The 18369-nt window shown below is 47.1% G+C and overlaps 1 protein-coding gene across 1 annotated transcript; it reads right to left on the reverse strand.

The window, feature by feature from the left end:
• Nucleotides 1–2585: 2585 nt before the first annotated feature.
• Nucleotides 2586–3823, reverse strand: LOC120838807. The gene has a single exon (XM_040208876.3). It carries the CDS (start codon nt 3801–3803, stop codon nt 2586–2588), a length of 1218 nt encoding a protein of 405 aa, XP_040064810.1. The 5' UTR covers nt 3804–3823.
• Nucleotides 3824–18369: the final 14546 nt, after the last annotated feature.

An 18369-nucleotide genomic window follows, 5' to 3' on the forward strand; every position in this document is an offset into this window, starting at 1 on the left:
TGGCTCCCATGAAGAGTCCCATATGAAGGTCGCAAATATCCTATGGAAACGCTGAAGGTGTCCTCGGGCACAGTGAATAACCTGAAGCACGTACCACAGTTTTGCGACTAGGAAAATGTTGCATGCAGTAGCACGGCCAAACACCGAAAGATGATTAGGCTTCAGCATGTCCGCTCTGCGCTTAAGTTTTTTTGACATTTTCTGTCCAGTAGCGTGAGCTATTTCGAACACATTCTAGTGGCGCGCCAAGGTAAGTAGTTGGCACGCCAGACCACGCCATTCCTGCATAATCCGAGGGCGTTGTCCCCCAAGTCCCATACCAAAGTCCACAGCACTTGGAGGTGTTAACCAGCGCTCCAGCTGCCTTACAAAATTGCTGGGTTAATTGTAATGCAGCGTCGATACTTTGCTTATCAACACAGAAAAAAGCTACATCATCGGCATAAGCCAGAACTTTCACTTCATGAGATAACAATTTATAACCTTTTACGTCTGTACTTTTCAGTATACTTAAACACAGAGGCTCCAAATATAATGCAAACAGAAGGGGAGACAAGGGACATCCTTGCTTTACAGATGAATGAAGGTGAATTGGTTTGGAAAGAGCCCCGTTTACTATTAATCGAGTTATTGCTTCGGAATAACATATTTTTATACCGTTAAGGAGGACCTTTCCTACGTTTATGTGTTCTAAAAGAGCAAACAAAAATAAATGGCTTACGCGATCGAAAGCTTTCGCTAGGTCAATTTGAAGCATGGCTACTTGATCTTCTAAACTGTCGCAGCAATGAAGAACTGATCGCGCTACGTGAATGTTTGTCTGGATTGTGCGGCCTTTAATCCCGCATGTTTGATGAGCTCCAACCACTCTTGAAATAGCACATTGTAAGCGTTTAGTAAGAATTTTGGCAAATATTTTGTAATCGACATTGCAGAGCGCTATTGGGCGATACCCTTCCACAGTCCTTAACTTGTCAGAGTCGGAGCTTTTTGGTATTAACACGGTGTGACTTTGATAAAACGATGGAGGTAACCTGCCATACTGAAGTGAAGCTGTGAAAAGTTCAAGGAGGAATGGGCATATCATGTCTATGTGTTGCTTATAAAATTCTGCTGAGAGGCCATCTGGTCCAGGTGCCTTCGAGCTAGGAAGAGACCCCACGGCTTGGCATATCTCTTTGAGAAAAAACGGTCGAGTAAATAGTTCGGAGTCCTCGTCACTCAAGCTGGGCAGCAGTGAAACGAGAGGCGTATACTCTTCATTTGATGAGGGGGAGACCTGACCAAATAAGTTTTGATAGTGTTGTGTGAATGTGGTCATAATGTTGTCGGTATTTCTTGAGTATGCGCCGTTACATAGCAACTCCGGAATTTCTTTAGCTAATGCGTGTCTGCGCTCGTCATCTAAAGTCTTTTTAGTAGGTTGTTCGGCCGATACAAGGCGTTGACATCTTGACCGCACGGCCGCTCCTCGGTAACGCTGAAGCTCGTGGCGTTGGAGCTCAGATTTGAGAAAGCAAATTTCCTCATGAAAACTACCTGGTTTTTCGCATTCCAGCTCATATAGTTCGTGAAGGCTATGTGTAAGTGCACGCCTGTCAGCTTTCTCATGATATGCCTGAATACACGCACACTCAATTGCAATGTTTTTAGCTTCTTGCTTAAAACTATCCCACTGTGCAAAAATGGAAAGATCGGTATTACTACGAATAGCCATAAAACAGGTAATTAGTCTCTCATTAAAGTCATTGTTTTTAAGAATATTGCTGTTTAACTTTCACAGCGCCCATTTTGGTCTAGACATTTGCTTGCGTTTCTCGCCTAGCCTGACAGTTACAACACAATGGTCAGAGAAGGATACCGGCGTTACCAAATATTCAAACGTGTGTTCCAAAAGACAACTAGACACGTATATTCTATCAAGGCGTGCGTGGCCAGAACTTTGCAGGTGCGTGAAGCGATTGATGGACGTTCGAGAAGCACCGACGTCACTTAGGCAGTGTTGGCGCACAAAATTCTCGAGAGCGATACTGCTGTTGTCGCGTCTCAGACTAATCGTCGAGCGGTCGAGGGCTTCGCATACACAGTTAAAGTCGCCAAACAGAACAATACATTTGTCGGTGTCAAGAAAAGCATCTAAATTTTGGAAAAATGAAAGTCGACTAGAAGAGTCATTATAGGCATAAACGCAAATCAGCCGCCAGTGAATTCCCTCTAAGTAAATGTCACAACAGATAAAACGACCTTCAGTGTCAACCGTGTACGAGAGCGAGGTGTAGTTCAAGTCTTTGCGGAGAAACAAGAAACAACCAGCCGATAGCCCCACAGCGTGACTCACACAAACTTCATACCTGTGTAGAAAAGGCTGGAGCGCACTTGTTGTGGCCTCCTCCGACTCTATCTTTGTCTCCTGAATCGCAACAATGTCCAGTCGCTCACGTTGCAGGAGCCGACAAAGTTGCACCTGCCTCGCACGAGATCTTAGACCTCGGACGTTTAGTGTTGTGAAATTTAGGGGAATATTCTTAGCTTCTATCCGTCCTCATAGAGGCCACATTTCAGCGTTGAACGTCACTCGCCACACTTTAGGTAGCTCCTGGCTTCACGTTCGGCTTGGCACGGGACCCCGATGTCTTCTTTTTGGCGACGTCTCCGTCGCCAACACGGTTGAGTAGTGTTGAGGACCCGCTTGAACACGAAGGTGCTTCTGTGTCAACCGGTGCCGGTCGCTTGAGTGGTTGGCTGCTGCTCGGGGAAGGGCCGTCCTCGCTAACTGCGTGCTGAGGTGTAGTCGGAGCCTTGGAGACAGTAGGTGCGGGGGTCGCATCAGGTTCCACGTGCGCATTCTGCGTGGTGCTGGTGTTTGGGGATGCTGCAGGTTCCAACACTGGAAATTCTTCATTCTTGTCGATGTTCTGTGATGGCTGGGTGTCTGTACTGTCCCCGGGCCGTGCGTCTTTCGAAGGATCGGCCGATTCGACGGGTGGCAATTCCCCGGTGACGTCAGCTACCTCACTGACGTCCATTAGGAGCTCCGCCGCTGTGTCATCTTCGTGTGTTTGACGTTGTCGTAACATGTCAGCATAGGTGGCGCCGTTGACACACTCCTCAGTTAGGTGACCATACCGCCGGCAGTTGGAGCACCTCGGTGTTCTACAGTAGCGTCGAATATGTCCCACTTTGTTGCAGCGCAAGCACAGCCGAGGTCGGCCAGGAATAAGGACGAGGCTCTGGCATCCGTAGACTTGAAGGAGATGTGGTATCTGACTGGCATTGACACCATCCCCTAATACCAGTACTACCTCTCGATTTAGAGTCTCCATGTGCTCAAGCTCGCTGCACCTCCATTTTTCTCTCTTGATCGATCGCACTTTGCCAAACGGGGCGAGAGCTTCGATAACTCGTCGATCCTCTAGATGCTGTGGAAGCCAAAGAAGCTTTAGGTTTACTTCTTGCTTGTCCGGGTCGATGATGAGGCACTTTCGGCATTTCACGCGAAGCTCTCGTTGAGCGACGAGCTTTGCCTTGGTAACGGCGTTGACACACGTCAGCATCCAGACGTGAGGCATCTGGAACTGTCCGAGGCTCACAACGTCCTTCAATTCGACGATGCCACGTAGGGCGTCTCGAAAATCAGGAGCTCGATACGGGCGCGCCGAGAGGTCCCCATGCAAGAAAACGGAATTCAGGCTCAGGTTACCTGATGTCAGACGTGGCAGGATTATCCGGTAGTCTTCTGTAACGTTATCAGACGTCATAACGTTTCCTCGGCCAGCGGCCGATAAATTTTCCCCGGAGAACATGGAAAACGTGGCCGTTCGAAACGGCGTCTTCTTCTTTCTCCCCGCTATGGCACCGTTTAGAAAACTCGATTTGACCATGAGTTTTATACGTGATGCTTCGGCTGCAAATGCAGTTAAGCCTTCAGCATGCTAGGCAAAGCACCCGTACATCACTCGCCGTTCTTTAGTTCTACTCACCTGCCATGTAGAGTACTTTCGCGCCGTGGAACGATCCTTTTGTTCGCGCGTCTCCGGCCCCGTAGACCTGGTACACCTTGTCGTCTTCAACTACACCGCTAAAGTCCCTTACATCGTCGGAACTCACAACAGGCTAAGTCTTGTCGAGTAGAAATTCTACTAAAGCATAAGACATTGTAGAGCCCGGGCAGGAACGACAGGTTGAAGCAAGCGGGCAAACAAAACGAGTCGAGAGCGATCGTTCATGAAAGCTTGGCGAAGCCTTTATGGGCGAAGCGAAGTCAGCGAAGTCAGCGAAGTGGCGTGTTCGGCGGGCTTCTGATCAAGGTTGTCGGTCGGCTGCGTGTCATATCTCTAAAATCAGTGGTTTTATGGGCTCACGTCCCGAAATCGTTTTCTTGTGCATAGATTCCCTATTGAAAATTCCATCAAGCTACGTAATTTGGGACACTGACTGCCAGTCAGCACCGTTGGTGGAACGTGATGGACCATCAGACGTCATCTGATGGTCCATCAGATGACGTCTGACTGCCACTGCCAAGGAAATTTCATCAACAAGGGCAGCATTTATATAAGAGTAAAGCTATACGCACTCATAAATATCGCCAAATGCCTCAATAAAACAAAATGTTCGAGAAAAAAAAAAAAAAGCAGCACCACCGCGCATTGAACCCGCGACCACATGCGTACAAACCGGACACCTTAACCGCTATGCTACGCCACCTTTTTTTATTTTTTCACGCAGTTATTTATTTACAGGTTAAAAACATAAGTAGCAAGAATGAAGGAAATGAGGTATATACAAATGTTAGAGCACAAAAAGAACGTTACATAAGTTAGACATTGCATTAAATGACCCAGGTGCAAAGTAAATCAGTTAAAGGTTACAACATTGTTAAAGAGTGCAGTAGACTCGGCTCTGGATGTATATTACACTCAAAGATGTTAAAAGTGTATTAGGGTGAGGCACGTGCGAAGGCGACGGATAGTCTTCCTGAAGCATGAAAATTTAGTGCTACCTTCTGACCTTTCACCAGAGTGTCTCTCAGATCTTTTTTCTATTTCCACTGGTTCTAAAATTCTAATAGTCCATTCCAATTTGCAAGCAAAGTGTCGCCACGCAGGTTTATGGTTCAGTGTGCACTCTGTCATGTCTACTCTTGACCGCCATAGCGCATGTAGGCCTAAAACCATGATTATCTCAGTCAGGTCAGTCAGCGTCCTTTGGTCGTGCCGCCGTAGGAATTTCAAAGTACACCAACTAATCTGCAAGTCCAGATCAAAGAAAGATTGTAGTTCGGCCCAAAATATTTCTGCATTGGAACAAAATATAAACACATGCTCGAGTGTTTCTTCTTTACCACATAAATCACAATTGTGTGACCATGGCACGAAGAAACCCTTGGCCTGCTGCCACACTTTGACGGGAAGCACTTCCGTGTGGAACTTGAAAAAGAAGTCTTTTGATGATGTGGCGACTGGCAAACGTTTTAGACGATGAAATACGTCATTGTCGCTTTTCTGGTTTGTCAAGGGCCTGTAAAGGGGTGGAGGAATCAGCACGGAGACTGTAGCCCAATACAGTTGCTTACGGTTGCTTTTCATAAGAAAGTCCCACGAAAAAGTGTTTTGCAGCAGGCGGATTGACTGGGCGATCTCTTTGTAAAAGAAAAGCACTCAAGAAAAGGGTGTAGGGGTAGCAGTGGTGACTTGCCATGCCAAAAGTTGCGACGCACCGAGGTGGTGAAATGCAGACAGTATGAAGGGGTCCTGCTGATCTCGGAAGAAAAGGAAACGATGAATGACGAGCTTTAGGCCGACATTGATGAGACCTAAGCCTCCTTTTGCAAGACTTAGAAAGCGGTTTTGACGTCGCATTCGCTCCATGGACGATTTCCATATAAATACAGCCCAGGAACGCTGAACTTTGTCTGCCGTGGTAGTAGAGAAGGGCATCACTTGCGCAGAATAGAGGATGGCTGGATATGATATGGCGTTGCACAGGTAGCTTCTTGTAAAAAAAGAAATGTGCCGGGGTTTCCATGGAAATAGCTTCGCTCCTTGTGCTCCGATGCGCTTCTTCCATAAGGACGCCGCACCTCCACGAAGGTCTAAGTTGGTCCCCAAGTAGGTCGTCACTGATTCTGACCACTGAATACCCATAAACTTAGAAGGTTTGGTTCCCCAGTCTCCGAGTCAGGCACCGCAAGACTTTTTTCGATTCAAAGAAGAGCCGGAGTATTTGCTATAGCCCTCTACAAGTTCAAGAGCAATCTGCACTTCTTTCTTGGATGAACATATAAAGGTAATGTCATCGGCATATGCCAGAAACTTCAGGACGTGTTCGGAAAACTGGAATCCAGCGATCGAAGTATTGTGAAGTACAGTGCGACAGAGTGGTTCTAAATATAAAGAAAACAGAAGGGGCGAAAGCGGGCAGCCCTGCCGTACTGATCTGCGCACAAAAATAGAGGTTCCTACATTCCCATTGATGACGAGTTTCATTGTGATGTCCGTGTAAATTATTGAAATCCATTTCTCAATGTAATCTCCCAGTTCACAGTGTCGTATAAGGGAAAATAGAAACTTCCGGTCGACTCTGTCGAATGCTTTACTTAGGTCTAGCTGAAGCGCAGCTAGGTGTGCATAACCTTGTTCTGCAGCTTCGCACATGATGCGCATCCGGTGAAGGTTGTGTGTGATGGAACGACCTTTGAAGCCCTAGCTCTGGTGGTCTCCAACGATATGACGAAGTCCTATCTCGGGTCGTCGTGCCAGTATTCTTGTAAGAATTTTATAATCCGTACAAAGTAAGCTGATGGGGCGAAAATCGGATACTTCTGGTGCTCCCTCATTAGGGGTTTTCTTGGGTATTAATACTACATGACTTTTCCTCATTGACGGTGGCAGGAGCTCTCGTTTCCTGATGTCTTCAAATACGTGCACGAGAGAAGCGCCAACAATATCCGCAAATGTTTTATAAAATTCAGCACCAATGCCATCAGGACCAGGACTCTTGTTTGTAGGGAGCTCTTTTATCACTCGCTGTATCTCTCTCGGTGTTATGGGAGAATTTATTATTTCTCTCGCTTCTTCTGGAACCTTAGGGAGTAAGGAGAGCACCTTCTCTGGAATATCCGACAAGGTTTCCGTCCTTGCAAAGAGGTCTCCGTAAAAGCTTTCAAATGCAGCGCATATATCTGATTGTGTAGAGGCTATTGAATCATTATGATGAACCACGGTGATAGCATTACGCTTGCGTCGTAGTCTTTCGAATGTGTGAAAAACTTTAGATGGCTGTTCCTCGTGTTCTAGTGTCAGCTCTCGACTTCGAATGAGCGCTCCCCAGTGTCGCTGTTCAGTAAGTTGTTGCAATTGTTTTTTTATGTTCTTAATATCTTCAATAAATACGCCTGGGCGTCGTTCTTCTTCAGTGACGAGGGATCGTAAAGCATTTACAAGAGCTAGTTCTTTGGACTTTTTTCGTGCACTCTCTACGGAGCTTCGGATGACCGCTTGCACTTTCACATAAGATTTGAACGTTTCCCATTTGCAAGCGTCGATCGGCTCACTTTCGGCTAGAACGGTTAGCTCCTTACGAATTTGTTCGCGAAATACTTCATCTTCCAAAATTGTATTGTTCATCTTCCAAGATTCAATTCCTGAACTACGTATGGAGCGATCTGTCTCTCCTTTAAAAGAGATGGACACTAGCGCATGGTCTGAGAGGTGAGTGGGATTCGCAGTATATTGAATCTTGTCACTGGGGATTTCACCTGAGATGTAAATTCTGTCAAGCCGCGCATGAGAAGCACCTTGCCAATGGGTGAATTTGGGATCAAAACATTTTATGTCTTCTGTCGCGTCCTTGAGGTCGAAGTCATGAAGAATGTTTTTCAACTCCACTATGCTTCCATCACTTTTCCATCCAGAAGTTGTGCAATCGTTCCGCGACAGTACGCAATTGAAGTCACCCGCTAAGATAAATTTACTTGGGGTGTCTAAAGTTAAACGTAAGCTTTTGAAAAAAGTTAAACGATCAGAAGAGTTGTTTGGTGCGTAGATGGAAACTATTCTGACTAATTCTTCGCCAACCAAAACATCTATGGCAGCTGTGCGACCATCTGCTGCTAGCTCACAATCAACGAAACTGCAATGACGTGAGGCTTTTCGCAGAAAGATAGCGGTCCCAGCACTTAGGCCAGAGGATGGAGCGTGATAACAATAATATGTATCCTGGAAGTAGGTGACAAGATCAATTTCTTGCTCTCTAGTTGAGATTTTGGTTTCCTGTAGACATATTATATAAATTTTGTGTTGATAAAGAATCTCTTTTAGCCATATCTTACGGCGTTGACTTATAAGGCTGGCTACGTTAAAAGTCCCGATTGTAAAAGCACCACAAGGATCGTCGTTCATTGAACGTATTAGGTGATGGAGCAAAGCAAAGCGTCTCTTACTGACTCTTCGGGTCCTCGTGGCCGGACAGGATGGGATCCTGCTCGGTGATGGAAGATTTGGGAGATAGAGATTTTGTTCTCCTCTTTGACTCTGCCCGCTCCCATTGAGCTGTTGAGCCAGGATCTACGGTGCACAGAATTTCTTCTCCCTTTCTTTTCCCGAGCATTTCTTTGTCGCTGGTTTCGTCCATTTCGGATGCCTCTTCCTCTGGTTGCATTGACTCTTCAGCTTGGTCTTCAGGAACGAGAGCACTGAACGAGTTGGTGATGACAATATTGCTCACTGTCTCCTTCGTTGCAGAGCATGACGACGCCGACCTGTCTTCGCACTTCTCAGTCCGTGAGGCTGCCTCGACGCAGGCTGTCCTGTGAGCGGTGCTGACTTCTGCCGAAACCTCTGTTTGTGCTGTTTCTTCTGCGTCCATCAAGTAGTCTGCAGGAATATGGAGAGATGCAGTCGTTCGGTTGGCGTACGTTGGGACGCAGTCTTCGAGATCATAGCCGAATTTTCGACATGCGCTACACCAGGGAGCGCGGCACTGGCCTCGGACGTGTCCGACTTGCCTGCATCGCAGACATTGCGGTGCTCTGCCAGGCACGGAGACAAGGACGGTTGTTCCCAAAATCCTGAGCTGATGCGGCAAGCTGTCCGCAGTCACACCTTCGTTCAATTCAATTGATAGTATTCTTGTGGTCGTCTCCACATCCTCGAAGCCGGAGTAGTGCCACTTGTCTCGAACGATGATTTTTATTTTCCCAAACGTAGAGAAAGCGCTGGCCACGTTTGCATCTGGGACGGTAGTTGGAACCCAGTGCACCTTCATGGACAGCGCAGTCTTGCTCCCGTCTATTATCAAACATGTCTTGTTCTTTACATGGATCTCTCGGAGCTGCAGCAGTCTTTCTTTTTCCTTGGCAGAACGCACTGTGAGTAGCCACACATGATTGTATTGGAAGGCCCCAAGCGAAGCTAGCTCATTTGGGTTGATGATTTTCTTCAAAGCAGGACCGAAATCGTCGATGCGGTATGGCCGGGCTGATGGGTCCCCATGAAGAATCAGTGAATTTTCAAGCAGCTTACCGTTGGGAAGGGGTGGCAGTAAAATCTTGTATTCCGTTGTACTTGGTGCAGAGGGGGCAGAAGCAGAAATAGTTTCAGAATATTCCCGGCTAGGCTTAGCCGTTGAGATTTCCTTTACGGAGCCCATTTCCAACGCGGCCATTCAGCTCGTCGTCTTCTTCGAACTCCCGCTATGCTACGCCACCGTTAGAGAAACTCGATTTGACTTTTGGTTTTATACGAAGTGCTTTGGCTGCAAATGCAGTTAAGCCGTCAGCATGTTATGCAAAGCACTCGTACATCACTCGCCGTACTTCAGTTCTACTCACCTGCCATGTAGAGTACTTTCGCGTCGTAGAACGATCCTTTTGTTCGCGCATCACCGGCCCAGTAGACCTGGTACACCCTGTCGTCTTCAACTACACCGCTAAAGTCCCTTACATCGTCGGAACTCACAACAGGCTGGGTCTTGTCGAGTAGAAATTCTACTAAAACATAAGACATTGTAGAGCCCGGGCAGGATCGACAGGTTGGAGCAAGCGGGCAAACAAAACGAGTCGAGAGCGATCGTTCATGAAAGCTCGGCGAAGCCTCTATGGGCGAAGCGAAGTGCGAAGTGTCGTGTTCGGCGCTTCGGCGGGCTTCTGATCAAGGTTGTCGGTCGGTTGCGTGTCATATCTCTAACGTCAGCGGTTTTATGGGCTCACGTCCCGAAATCGTTTTCTCGTGCATAGATTACTTTTTGTATTCATAGATTTGACGAAATAGTGGTATCCGAACGAACTTTACGTCCTTTGACCGTACGTCTGTCTGCACGTCAAAGGTTTCTGACGTACAGTCAGAGCCAATCGATGTACAGTCAGAATCACCACCAAGACATCCTGATGGCATTTCGCGGCGGCCGACTGCCACCAGGAAACCATCAGAAAGCCGACAAGTGGAGTCTGACTGGAATTTGACTGTCGGTCAGAGTAACTTGTTGGCCAATCAGACATGCTTGACGTACAGTCAGGCACAGTCAGCGGTCCACTAGAAAACATTGACTGCCAAACAGGGTTACATTGATGGATTTTTCCTTCGGGCAGAGATATATTTGAGGCTAATCAAATTTTAAAAAAAAATAGGACAGCAATACGTGAGCCAGCTTTCTCTGTCGTTGAGTGCCAAGGAGGTGACATTCTTAGCCAACGCCTACGGCGAATGAATTCGGCCGGCCGGGAGTGAAAAAGTGCCGTTTTCTATATTTTCTGTTCCTCCTATTCTTCTTTTTTTTTTTCATTTCTTTTTCTGTCCTTTTCTTTCTTTTTTTTTTTTTTTTTTGTTCCACTGGCGTGCTTTACGGGTTCTTCTTCCTTTTCCTTTTTAACTCAAATCGCTGAAATCAATCAAGGATGTTTATATTTTCTTTTTTTTTTCTTTTTCTTATTAACTATCACGTGGGGTTCATTTTTATGGCTTCTTCTTTCTCCTCTTTCAAAATAAATTAGTTGGGAGTGAGCGCCCTTTCGTTCTACCTCTCCTTTTCTCTTCCTCCGTGTCCTGTGCTGTTTTATCCCTCTGCAGTCATGTTACCGGGACGCGCGCGCAAGCAGCTTGCTCCAATTGCGAGCGGCAAGCTTCCCCACGTAGCTCGTGCCGAGCCAGCAAAAGTGACTGTGATGTAACTTCCAGTGCACATCCGGCGCAGCGTCGAAGCTTGGGTTGGGCTGTTCGAGCGTCAAACACATTCGAGTAGGACGCCAGGGACCCCGGAACCGGGGGGGCAACGGGGGCTTGAGCCCCCGCTGTCGTTTTCCAGGGGGTGCTGGGCTATATGCTGAGCCCCCGTGCATTTGGTTCATGGCCTCCCTCTCCCCTAGGGCCGAATTAAAGTACGGACTGAGGGGGCTGCAGCCCCGGGCCCCGGGTGGCCCCGTGCTGGTCCCCGCAAATTTGGAAAAAGAAAAAAAAAAAGATGCTAGTCGGTTTTAGTTTAGAATAGCTCGGACCTAAAAGTGGAACAAAACTCAGAGAAGCCTCTGGGCTCTCACTTTGTGACCGTCGTGCCATCTCCCCCACCCCCGCCCCCACCCCCACCCCTCTTTATTTTTTTATATTTTTTTTCCACGGGAAAACAGGGATGCCACAAAGTTACCCTCTTTAAACGAGCTGGTATTTGTGAGCTCGTTGTAAAAAGACCGTGCTAGAGCAACAAAATGTAAGCGTTGCCTCCCACCCACCTTGTCGGAGGGAGCAAAGCTGTCGACGCTGGCGGTCCCTTTGAGGTCTCTTCTAATTGAAACCAGACGGAAGGACGTCCACGGAGTCCTCTATTGTACTGGGGCACCCTCGACGCGTTGTACGGGCAATAGTGGGTTGCAAGGCAAGCAAGTGTTGCCGAAGGCTACACGAGCAACATACATGCTACACATTAATTTTTTCATATATTTTTGGTCTTTTAGTGTAGTTCCAAATGAAACGTTTCCTCCGAAACGACAAGTTCAAAACACGAACACGCAAAAAGAAATATTGGTGAACCTCCCGAAGCATTCCTTTCTAACCACTAACAGGCGTTTCAAAAAGCCGGCTCTTGAGATGTACCCCAAAAGTTTTCGAGAGGCAGTGACTGCAAGCAACTGCTTGCAGTTGCTTGCAGTCACTGCAGTCAACCCGGATCGAGCCGAACGAACACGTGACGTCGTGTGCATCCCGTACGTTAAGGGGATTTCGGAGGCATTGGGACGCGCCCTTAGGCCGTTAGGTGTACGAACTGTATACAAACCCTACAGAACAATTGCCAATGTTATCTCCAAGCCAAAAGACCCGACCCCGCCAGAGGCAGAAAGGGGCGTGATCTACCAGGTGCAGTGCAAGGAATGTGACGCTTCCTACATTGGAGAAACGGGACGAAAAAGAAAAACAAGACTAAAAGAACACGCACGGGATGTCGCCAATTCCACGAACGCCACCCGCTTCAAGTCCGAACTCGTCGACCACACATGGACGTCAGGACATCAATTTGACTTTGACAAGGCATCGACCTTGGCGAGGGATCAAAGGTGGGGACCGAGGAAGCTGCTGGAATCTTGGTTTATCCAGAACGACAAACGCGGAAGTGATTCATCGCTGGTAAACAAGAACCGTGGCCCCCTGCCGGAGGTGTACGCAAACTTTATGCCTAAATAGCCGAACTTTTTGTGCGACTCTCACTCGCTCTGTGCTCTACTGAAGATGCCTCCCGCATGGGAGGCGAAGCGTTTAATTAAATTGTTATTTTTGTTATGTCAAGCCGTTTTCGTTATTACACTTATCACTGCTCTTCAGCCCGTGCCTGGTCTGCCAGTGCGAGACACCTTTTCTGCCTTCGAGTGATATGACCGCTGCAATTTGTTTTTCGAGCCTCTGAGGTATGACTTTTTTTTCTTAGCTTAGAGCAGGGGTGGATAAGCTGTTTCTCTTTGCGTGTTACTGCGGCTTGTGGCTTCATAGTATACCTAACACCCCGCCCACCCTCGCCCCCCCCCCCCCCTTTCCCGCCTCCCTCCCGGCCACATGAGCGCTTCCCCAAGAAGAGAAAAGGAACGAGCTTTAAATCGAGACAGGTTGCGGTTTAAACCTGTGCTACCGCTACCACACGTACGTACAGTTTAACTGCTTTCGACTTGGATAGATCTAAAGTAGTTCAAGTTTCATTTAATGGTCTAAAAAAAAGTTTGAACCCCCCCGCTTTTTCTTCTGCTTTTTGTTTTTAGGTGGTTTTTGGAAGTTAGTGGTTTTGTTTGCAACTTTTAGGCCGGGTCAGCCTGGCCACCCTTGGCTTAGAGTAATACGTCTAAATGGCTGCGAAGCTCTAAATGTTGTGAACTTAGAAGACAGCATGTAGGAGAGGAGTTCGAAAATACCTACTTGATTTTCATGAGAGATGCCCGTGAATGCGCCCAAAATGACAGTGGTTGCTATATTACAATTGCATTCATTCTTAATTACTGTAAACGACTTAATTTTCGCGGGGACCTAATTTTCGCGACTTTCGCGAATTGCCTCCAATTCGCGAAAAATAGGTCCCGCGAACAATTTCGGTAAAACGTAAACAGATTGGAACCTATATTGAGATCCCACCGCGTCGCGAAAATTATAACCCGCGAATTATTCCAAAACTTCAGCTTTGACCTAAAACGCGAAATATTGAGCCCGCGAAAAGTAAGTCGTTTACAGTATTTCTTTTACTATTTGTATGAAGAAGTCTGTTAGTTGGGGACACGAGAGTTCAGCTATTAGAAGAGGGTGGACGAGGCGGTTTCAGCTCTAGGTACTTTAACCATCAAGATTACTTTGTTGTATGTTTTGTTTTATTGTTCAACATATGTAAGATCGGAGTAAATAAATGAATTGAAAAAAAGTCAGTAATTAAAGGGGTCATGAAACGATATCGGGTTGAAATGTTCATGACTTTAAAGAGGCGTTCTGATCCTAGTCTGAATGTACGTACTCACCGTATAGGTAGGGATAATACACCTTCTATAAACAATAAAATATTTGTAATTGTTTTTCTTTTTAACTTACATTTTTTTACTCCACCCCCCCCCCCTTTTTTTTTTTCTTATTTCGACCCCTAGCCCCCCCCATGTAGAATACACTTCCGGGGTCGCTGTAGGACGCACACTCTCGCCGCGCCCTACTCTCCACCCCGTAGTTTTATCCGTTTCCCAGAGGCCTCTAGGAGGCGCAGCATGTGTCAACGACCACGTGCTCCGCTGTTCAAATTTCATTCTAACTTCATTTGAACTCGATAGTACATAAAAATTGAGCAGCCCTGTATTAATCTACAGTACAGCCAAAGCGATCGCGGCGACACGTCGCGGCGAGGTCGTTGAGCATCAGCGTCGCGTTGTAGTCGCGTTCACGCACCGTGACTGAAACAAAAGCAGCGTACGGAGCAAAATAGATATCTGACCATTATGTTCCGAACGCTTCTGTTCCTATTTCGTTCCGGAGCGCGTGAAAGTTGTGGGAACCATGGGGTTCCCTCTATCCCTATCTAGGCCTAGCTTCAAGCAGGCCGTGGGAGTCGTCGTCACCAATGGCGTCGGCCTCCCGGATACAAGGAACCACGAGGCCGAATTCCCCGAAGGGGCCGGTTCTCCCTTGCCCATTTGGGTGAACGCGCCATCGGCACACCCTTGAGAGTTACAATGGACGCGACTGCTAGCGGCCTCTCCGGGCGCGTCCATTCTCCGAGGCTACATAAGCTGGCCCCGAAGGAGTGCCAGGGGCTCTCGTCGGCGGAGGCCCTGGCTCTACGGAGGTCGGTTTTTCTTTGTGGGCCTCCGACTTCCCGTGAATCTGTCTATTGCGGCAGCGCGGGAAACCGACCGGGTGATACTGGCAATTGAGCCAGCGCCCAGACTTTTCATTGTCTAAGAGCGAAGCGTGCTGGCATTGCAGTCAATAAACACGTCTTTATCCGGACCCAAAGAACCTTCTGTGTTTCTAAGTGGTACCCCACAAAAGGGGAATCCCACAAAGTGTGTCCCCTTATACGAACTCTTGGCATTGGCAGTGCTACGACCGCATTTTGTTGTCGGCTTTCGATTTTTTTTTTCAGCCAGCGCGTGCAATGCGCGCATCGGGTACTGCAAAACCCCTATGCTCTGTTTCATACTTAGCGTGCAACGCTGTCAAAGCTACTGGCGCGAGCGCGTGGCTTCATCTATGGTTTTGTTTGCGCGAGAACGCGTGCAAATGATCAACGAGATCAAGCCCCACGCTCGCGCCAGTAGCTTTGACAGCGTTGCACGCTAAGTATGGAACAGAGTATAAGTATAAAGCGGGTTGTTAACGCTGTGGCGTAGCTCCGTGGTAAAGCCAACGCCGCTTCGCACGCAGAGGACCCAGGCTCGATTCACGTGGGCGGGGGACGATATTTTTCAAATATTTGTCAACATCGGCGACGGACATCCTGCGCCCTACTACTCCAACTACAACATCCACAACAACTACCACTCTAAAAAAAAAAAAAAAAGGTGACCGGGGGGGGGGGGGGGGGGGGGGCGGAAGACAAATGGAGGAAAAACCTATTTTGCTCCCTGTCGCCAACGTAAAGAAGCTGCTCTCGTTCCTCTATTTCACCCATTTATGTGCAGAGCCGTCTGGTGGCGAGTGAAAAAGGGCCGGGATCTCCTCCCTTTTTCACGCGTGAAAAAGGGACGGCGGCAGCGGCGGTAGAACCGTATTTGAAACGCCAACCTTTCGTGATGTTTCCAAATTTCAAACGGGAGTAGAGAAGGCTTACATTAGCGATGGAAATGCCCAGACCCCAATTTTGTCAGAATAAAAAAGGAGGCTCAGATGATAAACAATTTAGCGTTCGCGGTTTACAATGGTTCGACAGGGGAGTAAGATGCAAAAGATACAGATACAAAAATATGAGAATGATTTACCATTTTGTGATTGATCCGTACACCATTGCAGTTCTCCGCAAGTGCGTGTTATTTACGGCAATATAAGGGTAGCTGGATTTTACATCGAACATATTTTTATAAATAGAGGTCATAGCGGTTACATGAATGCCGTCTCTTCCCTGTGTGTTTTGGGGCTCGGAGGACGGCAGATTGGAGAATAATGGTCTCGCTGTTAATTAATAATTGTCTAAAATCTAATAATTTATATGGCCTCTAAAAGAAATCATCGTCAATTCTGCATTTTTAACATTATTCATCACATTAATATTAGAAGTTAAATAATGTATTTTAGTTAATTAATCTTCGATCGCATTGCTCAAGACGCTAAATTAAGACATTTAAACTATTCCCCGTGAAATTTTCATAGAAATATTAAGTAGGAGTAATGTTTCGTCAGCCCCCACGTGTTTATACGACAAATGTCGCAGTCACCGGCCAAGTGGAATTCAAAAATAAGGCTGTCGGCGTAGACCACGGGGGGGGCATCGGGACTCGTGCCCGCCCTGGTGAGATCCGGGGAGGGGGGGGGGGGGGGGGGGGGGGGGAACAGTGCCCCCCCCCCGGGGCGATGATTCTTAGATGTCTTGTTAATGAGCGTTTGACCTGATATTCTGGAGCCGCAGGCTTTATTTCTACGTATTAAAGAGAATATAAAGATGTGGCCGAGTGGATTAATACTTCAGAAGCACAGGAACCTTGGTTCTACCCCACAACTTCGCAGCTGGCACAATCATTTTGTTTTTCAGATGTGTGCTCGTCGGCGCATGCGCCGCGGTACCGCCGATGAACACACGGCTACGCTTGCACGGTGATTGACTTTGACACACAGCGACGGACACATGGCGATATGCTTTCGCTGTAAAATGTACCCCTAAAATAAACTACTGATAATTGCCGGTGTGAAACAAATTGCGCGGAACCCCCCCCCCCTCCCCCGGAGAATTTCTCCGCCTGCCCCTGCCCCCCCCCCCCCCCCCCCCCCCCCGGGGAGGTGAAAAGTCTACGCCGCTGCTGCCATATATAGCGATCGGGTGAATGTGATATGCGTGGAGAAGGGTGCGTGATTGGTTTGGCTGTCGTGTTCTTATTTCTGTCTTGTTTTCTGTGTATGTGTGAGTTCGTTGTACTTTTCCACTTTTATGCGTATTTAGAAACAGCGACGTACAAACCAGTGACGCAGTCCGCTATAAATTTTTGTCGTAACCTGGGAAAGACATTGGTTTCTCACAAACTTCCAAAACAAAAACCCGTTTTTTTTTTGTTTTTTTTTTTGTTTTTTTTTACAGGAACTCTGTTATTTCTAACAGCAGAAATTGTTTCTACTAGGCTGGGCAACAAAAATTCAGTAATTTTACAGAAAGGACAAAAACCGAAAAGGTCATTTTGGACAATAATTACGGAAATAGAGAAACAGACGAAAAACGTTTGTGGCAAGAGAGCTGCTACGCTTTTTCTGCTTTTCAGTCTTTTTTTTAGTGTAGATTGTTGGTACCTTGAACAGACAGCCGCTTTTTCCCAGTGGAAAAAAGGAGTGGCGGTTTGCGTGATTTCGCATGAAGCGCCGTGGATATTGAATTATATAATTGTCTAGCGCTTCAATCGCGCCTACACGCACTACCAATTGGTATGATGAATACGCCCAAGCCACAGATGGCGGCGTGTCTTTGGCAGTCACGATCGACGTGCTCAATTAAGAGCGCACCCCACGATCGGCCAAGACCTCACAATGATGAATTTATTGCTTTCCTCGAAGGAGCAGAAACAAATCATGGAATTAATAAACAAATATGCTAGTTGATGCTTGCATAAATCTGGCTAAATGGTTGTACACTATACGACACTGTGAACCCGGCATTTTTTTTTTTTTTTACGCATTTCTTTTACACAGCATTTTGACGGGCACAATGTTTTACCGCTTGAAATGTTTAATTATTCGAATGAGCATTTTCCGCTGCACTAAAGTTCTAACACGGAATACGTTACTATAGGACGCAATTCTTTTACCAAATATACGTCCCGCTAACCGTGGCGGGCGAGGCGTCACCTGTCAAATTCAGCTAAATACATAAGTAACATAATAATAACTTAATATGTAATCATAATAACTAAATACGCTTAAGGAAATCCCCATGCTTCGCTACGCACCCTCCCTAACGTGACTCATACCGCATTGGATTAGCTCTGATTGCTTGTAACGTCCAATGCGCTCAATCGTAAGGTGAAACTACAGTAGGTGAACCGACCGCCACTGCATGCAATTTGGTCAAAAGAGAACAAGAAAGACAAAGGAAAATGGCAAAGAAAGTCGACCGATTGAATGTCGATCCTCGCATAGAGAGAGGGGATCGACACTCGTAGAAACATTCTTGGCTATCTAATAAGCGCTAAAGAAAGGGAGAGAGAGAGAGATCCTTTCTAGCAGATCAGTT

Source organism: Ixodes scapularis, unplaced genomic scaffold (assembly GCF_016920785.2).
Source record: "Ixodes scapularis isolate PalLabHiFi unplaced genomic scaffold, ASM1692078v2 PGA_scaffold0__279_contigs__length_252992795, whole genome shotgun sequence".
Taxonomy (NCBI): domain Eukaryota; kingdom Metazoa; phylum Arthropoda; class Arachnida; order Ixodida; family Ixodidae; genus Ixodes; species Ixodes scapularis.